This window comes from Xenopus tropicalis, chromosome 1, assembly GCF_000004195.4.
Source record: "Xenopus tropicalis strain Nigerian chromosome 1, UCB_Xtro_10.0, whole genome shotgun sequence".
Classification (NCBI taxonomy): domain Eukaryota; kingdom Metazoa; phylum Chordata; class Amphibia; order Anura; family Pipidae; genus Xenopus; species Xenopus tropicalis.
This window is the reverse complement of record NC_030677.2, coordinates 53,014,885-53,035,774: the sequence shown is the minus strand read 5'-3', so window position 1 is coordinate 53,035,774 and position 20,890 is coordinate 53,014,885. Positions and strand designations below refer to the sequence as shown.

At 36.9% G+C, this 20,890-nt stretch overlaps 1 protein-coding gene across 1 annotated transcript in view; it reads left to right on the top strand.

Annotated features, from left to right (window-relative positions):
• Nucleotides 1-20,890, top strand: part of rxfp1 (relaxin family peptide receptor 1) — a 134,431-nt gene that overhangs the window by 76,926 nt on the left and 36,615 nt on the right. Inside the window, exons 3-5 of the mRNA XM_031895472.1 lie at nt 4,965-5,069; nt 13,002-13,107; nt 16,624-16,695. Of these exons, the coding sequence (XP_031751332.1) occupies nt 4,965-5,069; nt 13,002-13,107; nt 16,624-16,695 (283 nt within the window). The remainder of the gene's footprint in view (nt 1-4,964; nt 5,070-13,001; nt 13,108-16,623; nt 16,696-20,890) is intronic.

Sequence of the window (20,890 nt, the reverse complement as noted above, 5' to 3'; positions counted from 1 at the left end):
AGCTGGGTCAAGCTTAGATGAGAAGTTCAAGGAAGAGTTTATGATCACAGGGCATATTGATGTGTGTCACAAAAAAAAAAAAGAACGCTGGCAAAGCATTATGTGTGCATGAGTTGCAAGGCGCAGGCAGGATGTACGTCTATAAATCTATTAGTAGAGGGAAGTTTATTAGAGAAATCCTTCTTAGGCTTCTTCTTAATAATAAGCAAGTGCCTCTAGACAGCTAGAAGTGGGAACGTGCAGGCTGCAAGTGGATATGGAAATTATATAAATAACTGACATTATATACACAAAAACACTAATTTTAAGCCTACAGTTATGATTTTATATATATATATATATATATATATATATATATACACTTGTTTTATGCAATAGTACAGCACCCTGCAATAGAACAAAATGTGGTGCACGTCCCCAACAGGTTCCGATATCCTTGCATATACAATAAGTTCAAGAATGGACAGCACACACTTTAAAGTGCAAAAGGTATATTAAAAGATCAAATTCATACTGTACACAAAATGCGACGTTTCGAGCCCGGCCGGGCTCTCTTCCTCAAGGCATGTGGGCAGTAATTGCATATACAGATTCCCAAAGGAAGCTACTTATAGTCTACAGAGAGGAAATGACCACATAACATATTATACAAACATAGTACAGGGTTCCATCCCCATTTCAGTGATAACACCATTTATGAAATATACAGAGTACAGAGTTTCATCCCTGTTCGCATTCATAACTCAGTAGACTAAGTAGCTTCCTTTGGGAATCTGTATATGCAATTACTGCCCACATGCCTTGAGGAAGAGCCCGGCCGGGCTCGAAACGTAGCATTTTGTGTACAGTATGAATTTGATCTTTTAATATACCTTTTGCACTTTAAAGTGTGTGCTGTCCATTCTTGAACTTATTGTATATATATATATATATATATATATATATATATATAGCAAGAAAAAAGAGCTGCACTCACCAGGACTTGGCAAAAATATAGTAAGTTTATTTAAGCAAAGAGATCCAACGTTTCGAGCACCAACTGTGCTCTTCCTCAGGGTTTTTTCCCTGAGGAAGAGCACAGTTGGTGCTCGAAACGTTGGATCTCTTTGCTTAAATAAACTTACTATATTTTTGCCAAGTCCTGGTGAGTGCAGCTCTTTTTTCTTGCTTTATATTTTTTAGCCAGCACCCTGGGCATTTGAATTTCAATAGGGTGTGCTCCGTTTGTTCTTGCTATATATATATATATATATATATATATATATTATTAACTTATTTAACATTTAAGATGCGCATTAACTATATGGACATTTACAATTGGAAAACTTAGCCAACCACCAATATTGAGCTTATATCAATAATTCTACTTAAAGGAGAAGGAAAGTCATTTTGGCATTTTACTGCCAATAGATTCGCCACATTAGTGCCACCTAGAACAATATATTAATTTTGCAGAAAGCATTACCATACCTGAGTAAAGAGCCCTAGAAGCCCTTACAATCTAGCTGTTATAGCTCAGATCACACATTCCTAAGGGAGGGGGAAGTGAGTTCTTAGCATTCTTAAGGGAGAGGGGAGCAGGAGAGGGGAGAGAGGAAAGAACTGCACAGACTCTGGCCACAGAATTAAGGATTTTTCTGAGAGAGGAAGTCAGATACCCCAACGACATGTTTACTTAAAAGGAGGGCTCAGTGCAGCGTTTCTGTAAGTGCTTATGGCTGTATTTACATAGACCTTTCTGATAAAGCTTACTGAGTTTTTACCTTTCCTTCTCCTTTAAGGCTACATACACATAAGCATCTGCAATTAAAATAGGTATTGATCATTAGTCATTTACTAATGCTTTGATTTTTTTTTCCAATTCAGATTTTTTAACACTAAAGTCAAAAGTTTATTTACTGTGCAAAACAATGGCTAAAAATCTGAATCCGACAATTCTCCAGCTAAAACTTTCCAAGATCATGTAGAAGCCAGGGGCAGATGTTCCTTCTTTTGATTCAAAACTTCAGAGGTTTCAGATTTTTACGCTGTTTTTTTTTGTGTGTGACAATTCGAAAGGTAGAGGTTTTGGTGTGACAATTCAAAAAAGTTGCAGTTTTTTTTACTTTTCTGCAACCTTTTCCTGCTTTTTCAGTTCTGACTTTGAAAGGCATACTTTTAGGATTTTTATGGTATACTGTTTATTTCTTACTTACACTGTTTACATAATTCACTTTACCATTTAAAATGTTATTCTTCAACCAACAAATGTATTTTTTTAGTTGTAATATTGGTGTGTAGGCAGCCATCTCAGTGCATTGTGCCTGAGTCTGAGCTTTCAGAAGGAGCCAGTGCTACACATTAGAACTGCTTTCAAATAACCTATTGTTTCTCCTACTCTTACAGTGGCTTGCAAAAGTATTCGGCCCCCTTGAACTTTTCCACATTTTGTCACATTACAGCCACAAACATGAATCAATTTTATTGGAATTCCATGTGAAAGACCAATACAAAGTGGTGTACATGTGAGAAGTGGAACGGAAATCATACATGATTCCAAACATTTTTTTACAAATAAATAACTGCAAAGTGGGGTGTGCGTAATTATTCAGCCCCCCTTTGGTCTGAGTGCAGTCAGTTGCCCATAGACATTGCCTGATGAGTGCTAATGACTAAATAGAGTGCACCTGTGTGTAATCTAATGTCAGTACAAATACAGCTGCTCTGTGACGGCCTCAGACGTTGTCTAAGAGAATATTGGGAGCAACAACACCATGAAGTCCAAAGAACACACCAAACAGGTCAGGGATAAAGTTATTGAGAAATTTAAAGCAGGCTTAGGCTACAAAAAGATTTCCAAAGCCTTGAACATACCACGGAGCACTGTTCAAGCGATCATTCAGAAATGGAAGGAGTATGGCACAACTGTAAACCTACCAAGACAAGGCTGTCCACCTAAACTCACAGGCCGAACAAGTAGAGCGCTGATCAGAAATGCAGCCAAGAGGCCCATGGTGACTCTGGACGAGCTGCAGAGATCTACAGCTCAGGTGGGGGAATCTGTCCATAGGACAACTATTAGTCGTGCACTGCACAAAGTTGGCCTTTATGGAAGAGTGGCAAGAAGAAAGCCATTGTTAACAGAAAACCATAAGAAGTCCCGTTTGCAGTTTGCCACAAGTCATGTGGGGGACACAGCAAACATGTGGAAGAAGGTGCTCTGGTCAGATGAGACCAAAATGGAACTTTTTGGCCAAAATGCAAAATGCTATGTGTGGCGGAAAACTAACACTGCACATCACTCTGAGCACACCATCCCCACTGTCAAATATGGTGGTGGCAGCATCATGCTCTGGGGGTGCTTCTCTTCAGCAGGGACAGGGAAGCTGGTCAGAGTTGATGGGAAGATGGATGGAGCCAAATACAGGGCAATCTTGGAAGAAAACCTCTTGGAGTCTGCAAAAGACTTGAGACTGGGGCGGAGGTTCACCTTCCAGCAGGACAACGACCCTAAACATAAAGCCAGGGCAACAATGGAATGGTTTAAAACAAAACATATCCATGTGTTAGAATGGCCCAGTCAAAGTCCAGATCTAAATCCAATGGAGAATCTGTGGCAAGATCTGAAAACTGCTGTTCACAAACGCTGTCCATCTAATCTGACTGGGCTGGAGCTGTTTTGCAAAGAAGAATGGGCAAGGATTTCAGTCTCTAGATGTGCAAAGCGGGTAGGGACATACCCTAAAAGACTGGCAGCTGTAATTGCAGCAAAAGGTGGTTCTACAAAGTATTGACTCAGGGGGCTGAATAATTACACACCCCACTTTGCAGTTATTTATTTGTAAAAAATGTTTGGAATCATGTATGATTTTCCTTCCACTTCTCACGTGTACACCACTTTGTATTGGTCTTTCACGTGGAATTCCAATAAAATTGATTCATGTTTGTGGCTGTAATGTGACAAAATGTGGAAAAGTTCAAGGGGACCGAATACTTTTGCAAGCCACTGTATGTAACTGAAGGAGTCCAAAGCCAGACTTGGATTTCTTACTATTGAGTGCTATTCTGATACCTACTGGGAGCTGCTATCTTGCTCCCTTCCCATTGTTCTGCTGATTGGCTGCTGGGAGGAAGGTGATATCACTTTAACTTACAGCTTAGCAGTAAAGTGCGACTGAAGTTTCAGGTCATGTGTCACATGACTGTGGCACCCTGGGGAATGAAGAATATGGCTAGCCCCATGTGAAATTTCGAAATTAAATATATGACAGTATTCCTTTAAGTAAGTGTCAGACATACGTGGAAATGAGTTTATTTGAATGTTTTAAAATAAAATAATGAGAAATGTTCTGTAAATGTGCCCCCTAGTCTCCATCCCCATGGATCATATCATCTGTATAAAACATGTAAATAGTTTATAGTCTTAGAAATGTGCTTTTAATTAGCAACTAATGGAAATCCTACTAGGGTCAGTCTTCTGCCACTGCACCTGCTTCAGCTTTCCCAAACATGATGTCTTTTGGCACAAGCTCGCAGTGTCCATTTCATTTGCTCAACAGACTCTGTAACATGGCAGTAAATGATTTAATAGCTGCCAGCTTGACTTTAAACATTTGATTGAGCAGCTGTGCTTAGTAAACAATGTATAGAGTCCACAGCAAAGGAGGCAATATCTTAGCATATATTATATATATAAATGGTTAGCTTAACATATATTTTGGGGATGTAAAATGGTATAATGTGCAGAAAGGAACAGTGACATACATTATGTAATAACATAGCTGTTTTGGTTAAAATCTGGCCAGTAACAAAAACTTTGGCAAAATCCAAATATATTACATCTACTATAACCCCACTGTCCAGTGCCCTACAATCTGTCCTTTATAAAGCCAGGCTGATTATTACATAATTGAAAATATAATTTAATTTTAATATGAAGATGTTTTATGTGTACTGATATGAATTTTTCTATTTTACCTTAATAGGAGACAACAATGGGTGGTCCCAACAGCTTGATAAACTTTTTGAAAAGCACTACGAGAAAATTGGTTTGAATGTATTTGACTTGGAGATGAAGCCATCAGAATGCAGTAAGCTGCTCATACAGTAAAATATTATTATGCCACTATCAGTGAGAGTTCCACATTATACTGCTTATAGCTTATTGTGTGCTCTGGACATTCTTTTCAGCTCATTTGCATTTATACATACGGGTAAGAATGGGAGTTGGCAATTTTGCTGTGACACTTCCTAACTTTTAGGAGCTATGGATTATTGACATAAAGGTACCCTTGGCTTGTGCATTTAGTTTTTTAATGTTTATTTTAATGGGGATGTTGACTTTTATATACATTTTTAGTATGTTATTAATGAACCTTTTAATAAGTAACTTTTCATTTGGTCTCCATTGTGTATTTTGTATTGGTTTCCAATTATTGTTCCTACTGTGCCTACTTCAGCCTGCAAGTAAAAGCAGTTATTTGTTGTTGGGTCCACTGACACTGGCAACCATGAATGAATCAACTGTGAGTGTTCAGTTTTATTGTTATTCCTATTTTTAATTACCTGTCTTTCTTTTTTGGCCCTCTCCTACTGATATTCCATTTTGACTTACAAAGTGCCAGTTCATTGCTAGGGTAATTAAGCTACACCAACCAGATAGTAGTTGAAACTCCAAGCATGAAAGTTACAAAACAAAAAAATTAAATATTAAAAAAAACATTATAGTAGTATAAAAGTCTTATACTCTGGCATGCTGTACTAAAGAGCAGAAAGCACACATTGCACTGAAAAGTTTCATATCTGTTGTGAGGTTAAAATTGATTTTTATACAGCAAAGTAATGCTTTATGACAAGAACCCACTGCTGCAATTATCTAAAAAGTATCAGCACCACTTTAAAGACAACTTAAAATAGAATTTTTTCTTTCTCTAACATATTGCTTTTAACATGAGTCATATCATGAATGACATGAATGGAAACCTAGAATTAATCATCATACTCTCTGATATTATTTTTCTGCAGATAATCAGTTCTGCCTACAGTTCTTAGGTGTAAGTTGCAGGTTTTGTTCGGAAATGACGGCCAGGACTCAATCATTATCACCCTAATGGGGTTAGTTTATGTCTCTGCTGAGTGCATACCTGTTGATACTATGTAGGAGAAGCTCTCCTCCAGCCAATATTCCAGTTACCACAATGCCTTGCAGTTTGCATGCTCCTTGATTACTGGACTAGTGAAGAAGGAGAATTCCAGAGTATCCAACGCATTGTGGGAACTAAGTTTGGCTGAAGGTGAGCTGACTACTACTAGCAGCAGAGAGACTCATACTGTTTTTTTATTTTTATTTCTATTTAAAATTATGTTAATTGGCAGGGTTCCCGTAGATACCTGGCAATGATTGGAATGACATATTTCTATTCAAAGCAAACCACTAATGAGAATTTACTATAGAATCAATGATAGCTGTGAGCTAATTTCTATATTGAAATTAAAATTCATAAAATAAAAATCTTAATCCAGCTACTGTAATAGCAATTTACATCTCATAAAAAGATTATGAAACCTACTTCGCTCTTGGGCAAACCTCAGCTTTTACGTGTCTAAATATTTGTTGAAGACTTTCATTGTATATTAAAACAGTAATGATGTACTTTGTACTGTACTGAGGCTCTTGGCTTAGCAGAACACTGAAAGAATGCTGGTCTCAGCCTCATGAACAATGCTGCTTGCATGTAATGAGTTTGTTGATCTATGGCCCACATGCACGCTACAACGAGCTTCATCTCTTCCTTAAATGTTTAGTCCCTTCTAGGAATCAGGTTCTAACAAGCCTTATGGCATTATTATGTATTGTAATTAATGTTCTCCTGTGTTGCTGTTAAAGTGTTTCTTTGCTACTATAATATATGTAGCCTTTGTACTGTGGGAGGGGAAACCATAACTGCACATTTGGATGCTCTCACAACAAGGCTTTGTTACATTTATGATCCTGATTTTTACTGCAGTCAATTTCCTGAGAATAAAAATGACATATTAATAAATTATATTAATAAATTAATACTGACACCGTTGAGTATTACCATATACATTAATGACCCAGTTGCAGCCCCTCTCCTGTAGCGTGCAAGGGGGTGTCTTTACTTAGAAACTGCACTGATAATCTGCAAAGCCCTGTCTAGATTAATAGTTACATAGTTAAGTTGGGTTGAAAAAAGATCAAAGTCCATCCAGTTTAACCCTTCCAAGTGACACACATTATACTGACCTATCTATACACTCACATGTATAAACTATATATACCAACATCAATACTTACCGTAGATATTAGTATCACAATAGACTTGGACTTTATGCTTGTTCAAGAGGCATTAACAGAATCTGCCATTACCACATCACTAGAAAGGGCATTCCCCAACCTCACTGCCCTCACCGTGAAAAACCACCTACGCTGCTTCGAATGGAAGCTCCGTTCCATTTTTCCAGAGAAAACAACCCCACCATGACAGTCTAACCTGATAGCTTAAATCTTCCATGCCCTTTACCAGTTTAGCTGCACGTCTCTGCACTCTCTCCAGCTCATTAATATCCTTTATAAGGACTGGAGCCCAAAACTGCACTGCATACACAAGGTGAGGCCTTACCAGAGACCTATAAAGAGGCAAAATTATGTTTTCCTCCCTTGAGTCAATGCCATTTTTTATACAAGACAGCACTTTATTTGCTTTAGTAACCACAGAATGACACTGCCTGGAATTTTAAACAACTTGTTATCTACAAAAATCCCCAGATCCTTCTCAATTAAGGATACCCCCAACATACTGGCACAAGTGTGTGTGTGCTGTGTGCTTCACTTAGAGAAGGGCTAGTGTTCTAGCCAAAACATCAGTCCCAAAAATAATTTTTTAATCCTCTATTCTTTTGTCATTGGACTCCTCTCAGTCAAAATCTTCTACCTAAATGTGAGTGCAGGTTTGCTTTGGACTGTATGTATATGTATATATATATATATACAAGGAAGAGTGGAGTACACCCTATTGAGGTTCAAATGCCTTGGGTGCAAGAGCTGCAAGAGATGCTGTTGGATAAAAAAATCAGTTTCTGTAATGTAAAGTAATTAAGCACTACAAATGATGAACTAAAGAATATTACATGATGTAGATTTGGGGGGAGATGGTAGAATTGTGCCAGTACCTGTGTTTAAAGCAAGGCATGTGGAGCCAGTGAGGTATGTACAGTTAGGATTATCTATGCAGAAGACACTGCTGGTTCAGCCATTGTATTCAGGTCTGTGCATTTTCCATGTTTAGGAAAATGTCACTGCAGAGCTCACACACTCCCTCACCCTTCTTCAGTAATACTGTGGGAAAAGTCTGAATTTCAAAGAAAAGCCTTTATTAAATTTCCAGTTCAATTTGGAGGTTACAGGTTTGTGGAAATACACAAACTCTAACAATATACTTAATATACTTGCCACCTGCTCTTAATTTCCCCTTGGTGTTACCCAAACAAAAATGGGGTTATACAGTATAATAACATTGACAAAAATTTGTCCAAATCCAGCAACACGTAGAAATCAAATGTTTGGATTCTTTATTCCAATTGCATAGGGCGTGTAAAGCTTAATTGCAGATTATTTGCTTTGGGTTACGAGACAGAGGCTAATATTTGCCTATATTACTACATAATGAAAACAGTGCACATTTAAACAGATTCTAAAGTAGCTGAAGGCTCATCTCTTAACTCAAATACCACCTGCAGCCTTTAAAAGCAAATGTGCTCAGTAAATACCCTAGCTATAATAAGTTTCCCACTGTAGCTTTGGCACTTTAGATCTTAAAAGTTTTAACATATCTGAGTTGTGGTGTTCTCAGGCAAGGCTGGAAATTACAACAATATGCTTTTAGATGTGGGCGGCAGCACTGTCAGAATCAAGAGCTGAAAAGTTCTCTGCCACTGAATTAATAGAATAAGCCATGGTGATTAATGAGAAAACAGACCTTCTTAGCAAAGAAAAGGTCATTCTGAAAGTTCCCTTGTTCCCTGGAGATGGGCACTGTTCTACATCATTAATGTTCAATTTTGTCCGGTTAGAGAAATTGTAATTATTAATTGAGATCACTCCATCCCATACAGATTCAGCTGTATAAACTCCACTGTTTTTCTGAAACTGTTGTTATGGGCAAATAATTGGATTATAAATAGCATCAATTGTTCCATAAAAGTATACGTCTGCCTTGCCTCTTTGTTATTAAATAATATAATCACTGCTAGACTGCATGATTTTGGCATATTTACTCAATTGTGATAAGTTATCTTGCTGCCAAAATATAAACGGTATCAGGATTCCCTTTTTCAACATTTGGCGTGTTTAGGGATTTTATGAAAATGTAGTTTTAATGCATTGACTGAATGGAAATAATACATATTGGGAAATGAGTTCACAAGAGCATTTGTTATAAACTTTTATAATGAAGTCAGTTAAGTGCCATCAGAATTTCCATGAGTGCCATCCCTAGCACTTCAGCCTAGAAACTCAAGTTCTCTTCAACATTTATATAACATACTAGGGTCACTTTCACTAGGACCCAGATAACCCATCTGAATCATTTCCAAAGGAAAATCCCTTAGACGCAGCAAGTGCATGCAGTACAGCCCTAAGCATCTCTGAGATTCTGTCACAAATGACAAATCTGACTCCAAGATTTGACAAATGTATTTAATTTTGAGTTGCAATTCTGCTGCAATTTGTAGCAAAATCTAGATTGCGGTTTTTTTTATTTAATCACAGTTTTTTTTTTTTTAAATTGTAAATCTTGGCAGATTTCAGGTGGCAAGATTTTTATTTTTTGAAACAGAGTTGATTGGGGAAAAAAGCAAGATTTTGATGAGATTTGCAGAATTGTTAAATTTGTCCCTCAGTGTGTTGAATTCTGGCAAGCTAGCGATTATAGTAGATATCCCACAAATTCGTCTACATCTGAGCCAACTATTTATGTTCATTTACTTAACAAGGCCCAGTGTGCAAAATGCAGTTTTCTGACTCTGGTTGCTGGAGCTTCCAGCAGTTTGGCCAATTCTTTAGGTGCAAGCTTGCTGGTCAATTGACGCAGGCAGCTGTGGGAACCCTGGAGTTTATGTTTTGGAGATGTTTTGGAGATGTCTTCAGCTCCAGGGTCAATAGGCACACTGCATTAGATTCACAACAGGAAGTGGAATGGACCAAGCGGACTTGAATTCAAAGATTTAATGAATGGCAACAAACCCTGAGCACTTGTTACTTTCTTTTGTTTGTTTCTGTTATTTCCAGAAAATAGTTGTTTAATTTTGACTACTTTGCAAAACTAAACATTCATGTTTGTGTCTGGTATTCCCTCCATGGAGTGCATTTTTTATGTTTCTGTGATGACATTTCAGTGCATACTGGCACAGTGTGATCTGGCACCTTGCGTATCCATTTCTAGAGCCCCACTATGGGCCCTTGTTTGAACAGCCCTTTTCTCTACTTGCTTAATCACCAACCCTAGATTTCACCCACCTGCCAATCTTAGCCATGACTGATTTGCTAGAACATCATAGACTTTATTATACATCATTATAAATCTTATTATTCCCATGCAGAGTCCCTGCGCTGGAGTGTCTGGATGTATGTGAGACAATACCCTGCAGGAATTTGCTTTGTTACCCCACACTTAACAGGTTCTATCACCATTTTCGCCAGCTGTGTAAATACTGTGTATAATAAAATTGGTGCCCTAGAGCTTTCTAATTAATGTGCCCATTAAAGTTATTATACCACAGGCAACCATTTAGTAACATGAATAGCACAAAAATACTTTGTCAGGCTGGTTTTGTGTCTGTTAAAAGCAACCAGTGGGTCATTCAATAAATTGTCATGTAAGTTATATTTATATTTATTTACTAGCTGACCTTATTGAATGTAAACATAGTTTGAAAATGGTAACACATCCAATAAATACATTGTCGCAGATTTATCAACATGTGAAAAAAGTGACTTTTATTTACTGAGTGGGAAAAAATTTATTACAATTTTCACATTTTTCACCAACTACTTTCTAATTCAGGGTTGATGATGACAATTTTTCCCATACATATATGCCTTGAAAAAAATATTTATTGAAAAAAATGAGTGAACTCTTTTAGCCATTAAAATAGTTGGGTGAAGTAGGCTAAAAATAACTCTTTTGTAAATAGGATGATAATATCCATATTGTTTACACTTTTTTCTTTTTGCCACCGGCTTTCATTAATAAATGGTAGAGAAAAAACTGCACAACTGCTGTTGTGAGCTTTAAAGGAACAGTAACACTAAAAAATGAAAGAGCTTTAAAGTAATAAAAATATAATGCACTGTTGCCCTGCACTGGTAAAACTGGTGTGTTTGCTACAGTAACACTACTATAATTTATATAATAAGCTGCTGTGTAGCCACGGGGGCAGCCATTCAAGCTGGAAAAAAGGAGAAAAAGCACAGGTTACATAGCAGATAACAGATAAATTCTGTAGAATACAATAGTGTTTTATCTGTTATCTGCTATGTGCCTGTGCCTTTTCTCCTTTGAATGGCTGCCCCCATGGCTACATAGCAGCTTATTTATATAAATTATAGTAGGGTTTCTGAAGTAAACACACAACATTTACCAGTGCAGGGCAGCAGCACATTACATTTTAGTTACTTTTATACAATTTCATTTTTTGGTGTTACTGTTCCTTTAATCTCACATTTTGATAAATCTGCTCCAATGTCTTTGTTTCCTACTAATCATAGAGAAGATTTATCAAAATCTTTTTTTTCATAAAAACTCACCTATGTTCAATCCATCCTGTGGGATTATTCACTATTTGATAAATATGCTTCTTAAAATCCCATAGGAATGACTAGAACGTAGATGAGTTTTTATGTATTAAGCTCTAAACACACATTTAGATAAATCTGCTCCATAGTGTAGCAACTCAAAGTCAGATGTTTTGCAACACGAACATGAACAGAACGTTCTAGCATTTGTCAGCAATGTGAGCAATGTTGTTAACAGAGGAGCAGCACAACATAGTCCTTTCAAAGATGAAAGCTAAGAGGCAGTTTTATCAAAATGTGAGTTTACAGCTTAATACATAAAAACTTTACCACCTTCTATTTATTCCTTTGGATTATAAGAAGCATATTTCTCAGTTGGTAAACTCTAACTTTCACCTTTCTAAAAATTCCATAGGAGTAAATAGAACAGGGGTGAGTTTTTATGTATGAAGCCCTAAACTCACATTTTGATAAATCTTCCCCAAAGTGTATAAGCTCAGTGGTGTTCAAAAAAAATATTCCTCTGGCATATAGAATGGAGTTTGAGCTTGCAAATACAAAAATATTAATATTTATACTTTTTATCAAATTAGAGATGGATTTTTATATAGAGGTATAGGACCTGTTATCCAGAATGCTTGGGACCTGGGGCTTTCCGGATAAGGGATCTTTCTGTAATTTGGATCTCCATACCCTAAGTCTACTATAAAATAATTTAAACATCATTTAAACCCAATAGGATTGTTTTGCCTCCAATAAGGATTAATTATATCTTAGTTGGGATCGAGTACAAGGTTCTATTTTATTATTATAGAGAAAAAGGAAATCATTTTTAAAAATTAGAATTATTTGTTTATAATGAAGTCTACGGGAGATGGCCTTTCCATAATTTGGAACTTTCTGGATAACGGCTTTCCAGATAATGGATCCTATACCCGTACAAGAAAGAATCGTATTTGCTGCTTGCAGGGAATAAATGTGTTGTTTAGGAAATGTATGAGAGCCATTTTAAATTATGTCAAAACATGATTTTAGAGTGTCGATTTTTTTTAACACCAACATAGTTAGAAAGGCACATATCCTGTTATTCTGCAATATTGCTTTTAATATAATATAGTGCTAGTGAAAAGTTAAATCAGGACATTATGGACTTTAATTACTTTTCCGTGTCAAACCCCAGTAACACTCTTATCTTGTTTTTATTCAGCACTCGGGCCGGTGCCAACTCAGTGCTTGTGCCGAGGCTTAGAACTTGACTGTGATGGAGCCAAATTACGCACTGTCCCTTCTGTCTCTCCAAATGTGACCATTATGTGAGTAAAGCTGGGCAAAGAATTTTGTCTCTTCAAGTCCGTTATCCTCAATCAATAATTGAATGGTGTTAGGCTTAATATTGTCAGTGCTTTAATACTACATTGCTGCACCCAATTTGCCACCATCTACAGACAGCAGATCAAGATGTTTTTGCCCAGGATCTTCTTTCAAAAGAAAAAAATAAAACATAAAAATCTTGACACCTAAAGTTTGTTCAGGTGCAGGTTCAAGTCAAGTGAGTGGTGTCCTCACAGATATCTGATATAGTGGTCAGCATTTGTTATAGCTGTACCCTTTTATGTATAATAAGAGCCAAAATGAATGATTGCCAAGGGAACAGAACATTCTAATTGTTCTTGATAGCTTGACATAATCATTTTAACATTTTGTCATATGTATAAGAATGACACAGTGGGCCCTGTTCAGTAGTTTCATACCAATGTTAATTCTGATGATAGAAAATATGAATTCAGTTTTCAGAGAAATGATAAAACCCCAGTAAATGTTTCTTTAACTCACTCTACAAGACCATACAGAGGTCTGTGAGATGATTTGCTAAGCTGTCTCATAATCAGACAGATACAATTCATTTGTCAAAGCTTAGTTACTTCCCCTCCTGCATTATTCCTAATGGGTGCCACCTGACAGGGAGAGGGGAATGGTTTTAGTTTTGCGAGCTTTCATTGTATCTAGGATTTATTATCAACATGTGTGATCATCCTTCTGTCTGTTTCTAATCAAGCAAGCAAATGAGCAGAGGGGATGTGTAGTCTCCAAACAGCTTTTATTATGCCAATAAAGGGTATATTGCATTATCTTTTAAATAAATCTAAAATACTTTAAAGTTTTCATTTTATTCCTATGTTTATCTATTTATAAAACACATTGTTCTCTGCTAAAGTGAACTTGTGACTTTTATCTCTATTTTGTAATGCTTTGCTCTATGGCAATGAGAAAAATATGCTATTTGCTGTTAATTAGTGAAGAATCATTCCAGAAAATACATCATATTTAAAGAAAGATACAAAGGACCAATGCAATTATTATCATTTTCTAGACATAGAACAGATACTTTAGTTAGATAATAGTTACTGGTAAAGGTGCAGAAAGACTAGTCAGAATATACTGGATAACTGTCCTTTTTTGTACACAGTGCTGTTATGTGAGCATCAGTGACAGTATTTACTGTATGCCAACGCTTTAAATGTTAATGCATGCATTTATCATATATCACCATCTGTAACATATTTGTAAGTGCCTTAAATTGCTATTAAAATGACCCAACAATGGAAAATGCAAAACAAGAAAATTCAATAGGCGAAATAAAGCAATATGTGTAAATGAGATGACTATTTCTCAACCAATTGATAAGAATCAGATAATAGTGAGTTAATTGTGGCTATTCCCAGGAATCTATGCCTACAGTACAGTGTGTCATTTTGCAGCCATAAACACAGAGCATGGTGGATTGATTGCTCCAAAGTGTAGTAAAGATTAGAACATTCACTCTTCTGCGTGGTTTTCTTTAAAAGACAATAAGAAAAAGAAACTGGTTCTGAAATTGGAGGTCGGTTTGCTTAGCTACTTCCTTAACAGATTGTCCTTGGCGATCCACAACATATATCTAAAAAATAAATTGCTTTCAAATATAGAACTTTGGTCACCCTCTGTGAAAACAGACTTAATAATATGTCTAACCTATATGGGGGTCACAAACCAAACTTTGCTATTTTCAACACAAGTATATCCAATTGGAAGACCTGCTCATTGGGATAGAAGGATGAAGGCAAAATTAAATATGTATTAAATATGTATTTCAGCCAGTGGAAAGGTCTCTGCAAACACCACTGTGCACTTCCTAAAAACATCAACACCTCTACTCCATATTTACAGGACAAGAACTGCAGTACCTATATGTCCCATTAACCTAAAGCTCCATAAAAGATTAGGGCGGATTGACTCTTTTTTCAGGAGCAAAAAAGGGTGAGACTGAATATATTCTATTATGAAAATGATATTACCCAATTTACAATCTGATATTTAAAAAAAAAAAAAAAAAAAAAACACTTTTAATTTAACCATGCTTTATCTAATATTCTTTCAAAATAAAATAAACCAAAAACTGTAAAATATACGTAAGCATTAAAATATGGATTAAATGTTAACCATTTTAGCCTAGTACCCAAAAAACAGAGATTCTAATGCATTGACCCCAGGCCTTAGATGTTGTGTATTTGGTCAGATCTACATGTTGTTCTTGTTTACATGGCAATGCAGAGCATAGATCAAAAAGGTGGCTACCAGCATGCTATGGGTTAAACCAAGTCTCACAATTTATTGTCTATATTCTATGATAATTTATGTGAAATCCAAATTGTTGTTTCTATTTAATTATTCTAACTTAACAATGCTAATTAGGGACCTATCAATTATGGTGACTTAACAATGCTAGATATTGGCTCCAGTTATCTTTGGTTGTTAAAATGTATTCAACTAAGCATCATAAAGGCACTCTATTTTATTCTCTTATCAAGTTTGCACATTCTTCGCATTACAAGGGAGGGCACAAACACCTTGGCTTCAACTTTGGTCTAGCCAGGTTTTATTCATCTTATTGCCATTAATTATTCTTAGCTAGTTCTTGGCTAGTTCTTCATTCTGGGTGGGAGTTCTTACCCCTCAGTCTGTTTTGCTGTAGCAGCATAGCATATTGATAGTCCACTCATACTGTATATTTGGATGTAGTCCTCTGTAGTCTACAAGTTCCCTTTAGTTCTCTAAAACCTGTGGCCTGTTTTTGTGTACCTATCCTGATCTCAATAAGCCCTAATAAAGTGTACATTTTAGTTGTCATTTGAATGGACCAGTTGGTGTTAAAAAGAGAGGGGAGAACAAGTTGTTTGATTCATTTTCAATGAGGTTGTGAAATCTCAGTCATTTTCATAAACCCTCAAAACATTAGCTTGCTTAAATGCTTCAGCTACTTTTCCCATTGACTTCTACAGAAACTTGTTTTATTTAAAAAATAAAAACATGAATATATTAAAGATTCTGTTTTTTGCTTTAGTTTTCTTTATTTGCATAAAAATAAAGAAAACTAATTTTAATAAATCTTCCCCTTAGTGTAATATAAAAAGGCTCACCCATTGCTGGAAATACCATTGCTTCTCTTTGCAGTTTCAGGGCTAGGAGAAATCAACACCCTTCAATTTTGTTCCCCTTCCCCCTGACCCCTGCTTCCCGGTAGTGGAGGACGTGCAGTGCTCCACACCTAAGGTGTCTGCAGATTTACCTTTAGTAAATCACTTTAAAAATAATGAAAAAGGTAAGATCTTCATACCAACACATATAGTACACTAGTACACATACATATTAGTGTAGTGACTGGGGGGTAGGGAAAGAGACAGAATATATTCTTGAACTGGGGAAGCAACATTTTTTTTTTTTTAAAAGTTGTAATGAATAAATTGAGTGCATTGAAAAGCAGTTCTAAAAACCACCCTGTTGCTTTGCAGGTCTTTGCAGAATAACATGCTAAGAAAACTTGGGCCTGATGAATTCCGTATTTTTCCAGATTTACGCAAATTGTAAGTAAAAATATTTTTTCTTTCATTTTTTAAATTGTCCTTTCTCCTTGGCTGACCACACCTCCTCCAACTAATTGGTCAGTACACTTCTAGCCTTGCTTTCAATGAAGCTGCCAAATATGTGTCACCGCTGTCCCCATGGGCATTGGCAGGACAGCCTTGTGTTATTTGTTATCAGTCTGTTTATCATCCACTTTTATTTGTTCAATACCACAAATTGAAAGTGATTGTCATGCAAAACATCCACATTTTATTATATGCACAATGACTGCTAAATAAGAGCATAAACAAGAACATAAACAAGTTATTTGTTGTTAATGAGATATTTGGGGAATATTAGGGATATTTGGGGATTAGTTATAGTTCATCTCAGTTCATAATTGTATTTAACTTGTAGGCTTTTATTTCAACCTATGATTAATAACATTTAGTTATGCTAAAATGGTTTATACTTATCCAACCCCTTCCCAATCGCATCTAAACCCAGCTCGTCTTGTAGACTTTTAAGAATTTAAAAAAAAAGAAGGGCTAATAATATAGCTTAAGAGAATGATGTATTTGTACATCTTATTTTATTAGAAGTTTAAAAGCAGATTATCTGTTTCAAGCTATGGTGTGCAGATTTGTGTAGCCTTAGGGTAGGATTACCCTTTCATACTTATAAAGAGCCTTAGCTTTAATATTAAATGCTATGCTTTCCCACCATGCAAGTAAGATATAAAGTATACATTAAAACAGTCAGATATGATTTGGCTGATATAATGTAAATGTAGGAGAGACCTGATGCCGCAGGCTTACGAAGCAATGTGATGGAAAGGGAAGAGCCCACAGGACTCTAGGCTTAGTTCCTCAGCAAAGGTGTTTGAAAACCATAGGCAGAGATTGCCTTTTGACATTGAAGTGATGCTATAATTCTAAAAATGTCCCTTTTACATGTAAACCTTAAAACCTACATTTTATTCATGCCATATAAATGAAGAAATCAGAGCCAGGTTAGTCTAGCTGCTCAGGAGTAGGAGTAAGGTCAGGTTTTATGCAAGCTGCAAGTTGGAAATAACCTGCCATTCTGTAAAACCTATGATTATTTAACTGGCTGACAGATATCCATGAATGCTACATGAATGATATATATTTTGTAGCCCAGCACGTAGTCTATTATGTCTTTTTGTTTTTAAAAGGTGTAGTATTAACTATATGTATAACAATAATGCTTGGCAAAGTCAGAACTGGCACTTTATATTGAAATTAAAAATACATAAAATCTAGAACTAAACTAGAATTGTAAAGACAGTTTTAAAAAGCCAAGCATATTAAAATGTTCACAAACTCAGACAGAGGCTAATCTAATGGATTTAACTATTGCAAATTTGATTTAATTTGCAAATGTACCTGCCTATGGATGCTAAGATCTATCAGGCATGCTTTTACAGAAGATTGGGAAGTGAAAGAAAGGGCCTACTAAAGTTTGCTAACATCTATATCCCACAGCAACCAATCTGATCAGGTGACCAGTAAATGTTACCTGCTTATTGGGTAGTATGGATTATTTTACAAGCATCTTATCTCTAGATAGTTTATTACCCATATCTCAAAGGTGCTCCCTTCCCTCCCAGACATCCCAAACGACCAGCTGTCCCATCATACTTTCTAAAAATTCTCTCATGCACACTCATTGGCTTACTAACTCACATCTTCAACCCATCCACATTCAAATGGAATATTTGTGTTGGGTTGAAAACCCCAACATACTGTTCTTCGACTTTGGCTTATTCTTCCGCTTCTTCTTCTTCATTTTCTAAACGCTACTTCTCCTACAGTTTTAGGGGTACAACACCCAAACTCCCCACACATCTTCGCCCTATAGCGGAGCAGGTTGCTTGTGCTTTTCTAAGCGATCCGGCCCCCCGTCTTTTTGTGGCGCTGCTCTGAACACCCCAATTTTTCCATTGACTTTCAGAGGGAAGATTTTCAAACTGCTGCCACTCTTACAGCTTTGAAGCTACACCCCCCAAACTTGAATAACCTAATCATGGGGTCACCCTGAATGAAACAGCAACATTTGTTGGATGACCCCAAAGTGGGAGGGGCCGACAATAGCCAATCAAATTGCATCCATTGACTTTAATGGGGAAATTGAAACTGCTGCCAATCTTACAGCTTTGAGGCGACACTCCCCAAACTTGAATCACACAGTCATGGGGTCAGCCTGAATGAAAATATGATGATTGCTGGATGCCCAAAAGTGGGCGGAGCTGTGAACAGCCAATCAGATTTTACCTATTGACTTTCAGTGGGGAAATTCACCCTGCTGCTATTCTCACAGTAATAACACCAGGGGTAAGAAAAAGTGGGCAGAGCCACCAACAGCCAATCAGATTTCACCTATTGATTTTTATTGGTTTGTTGCCAGGGTTACCAAACTTTGCATAGTCAGTCACTGGGTGACTACGCATTTAAGGTTTTTTGTATTTTTGTAAGTGGGTGGAGCCACCAACAGCCAATCAGATTTTACCTATTGACTTTTAATGGGGAAATTTAACCTGCTGCCATTCTCACAGTATTAACACCAGGGTCACTAGAGGACTGCAGTTTTAGTTTTGAAAAAGTGGGCGGGGCCACCAACAGCCAATCAGATTTCACCTATTGAATTTTATTGGTTAGGTGCCAGGGTTCGCAAACTTCGTACTCAAGGTTAGAAAAGTGGGCGGGGCTGCCAAAAGCCAATCCCATTTCTTTCATTGTTTTCAGTGGGGACATTTTAACTGCTGCCATTCTCACATGTTTAATGTCAGGGTCCCCAAACTTTGCACAGTTTGTCACTGGGTGACTACGCATTCAAGTTTTTTTTTTTTTTTTACAGTGAGCAGAGCAACCAACAGCCAATCAGATTTTACCTATTGACTTTTAATGGGGAAATTTAACCTGCTGCCATTCTCACAGTACTAACACCAGGGTCCCCAAACTTTTCACAGTTGGTCACTAGGGGGCTGCAGTGTTAGTTGGGCGGAGCCACCAACAGCCAATAAGATTTCACCTATTGTATTGGTTTGATGCCAGGGTTCCCAAACTTCGCACAGTGAGTCAGTGGGTGACTATGCACTCAAGGTTAGAAAAAGTAGGCGGGGCCTCCATAAGCCAATCACATTTCTTTCGTTGTTTTCAGTGGGGAAAATTTTAACTGCTGCCATTCTCACATGTTTAATGTCAGGGTCCCCAAACTTTGCACAGTTTGTCACTGGGTGACTACGCATTCAAGTTTGGAAAAGTGGGCGAGGCCAACAACAGCCAATCAGATTTCACCTATAGACTTCATATGTTTCAATTTAAACTGCTGCCATTCTTTAAATATTAGTACTAAGGTCCCTAAACTTTGGTTCCGAGGGAGCCACGAACAGCCAATCAGATTTTAACTATTGATTTTCAATGGGGAAATTCAGCCTGCTGCCATTCTCACAGTATTAATACCAGGGTCACTAGGGGACTGCATTTTTTAGGTTTTTAAAAGTGGGTGGGGCCACCAACAGCCAATCAGACTTCACCTATTGATATTTTTTTTGTTTAAATTTAAAAAGCTGCCTTTCTCACACTATTTATGTCAGGGTTCCCAAACTTTGCACAGTCAGTCACTGGATGACTACATATTCAGGGTTAGAACAAGTGGGCGGAGCCACCAACAGCCAATCCATTTCCACTCATTAAATTTCATTGGTTTATATTTAAATTGATGCCATTTTTTAAGTATTAATTCCAGGGTTGTTAAACTTTCCAGAGTTAGTCACTGGGTATTTGCCATTCAAAGTTAGAAAAAAGTGGGTAGAGCCACCAACAGCCAATCACATTTCACCTATTTACTTTCAATGGTGAAGTGTAAAATGCTGTCAGTCTCTCAATTTTTATGCCTGAGTCCCCAAACTTTGCACAGTTGGTCACTGGGGGACTGTAGTTCAAAAATAGGAAAAGTGGGTTGGGCCACTAACAGCCAATCAGCTTTCATCCATTTTATTGGTTTAAATTTAAAATGCTGCCATTCTCACACTATTTATGCCAGGGTGCCCACTGTATGTCACTGGGTGACTTCGACTCAAGGTTAGAAAAAGTGGGCACACCCACCAACCACAATTTACCTATTGACTTTTATTGGTTTAAATTTAAACTGCTGCCATTATTTAACTATTAATCCTAGAGTCCCTAAACT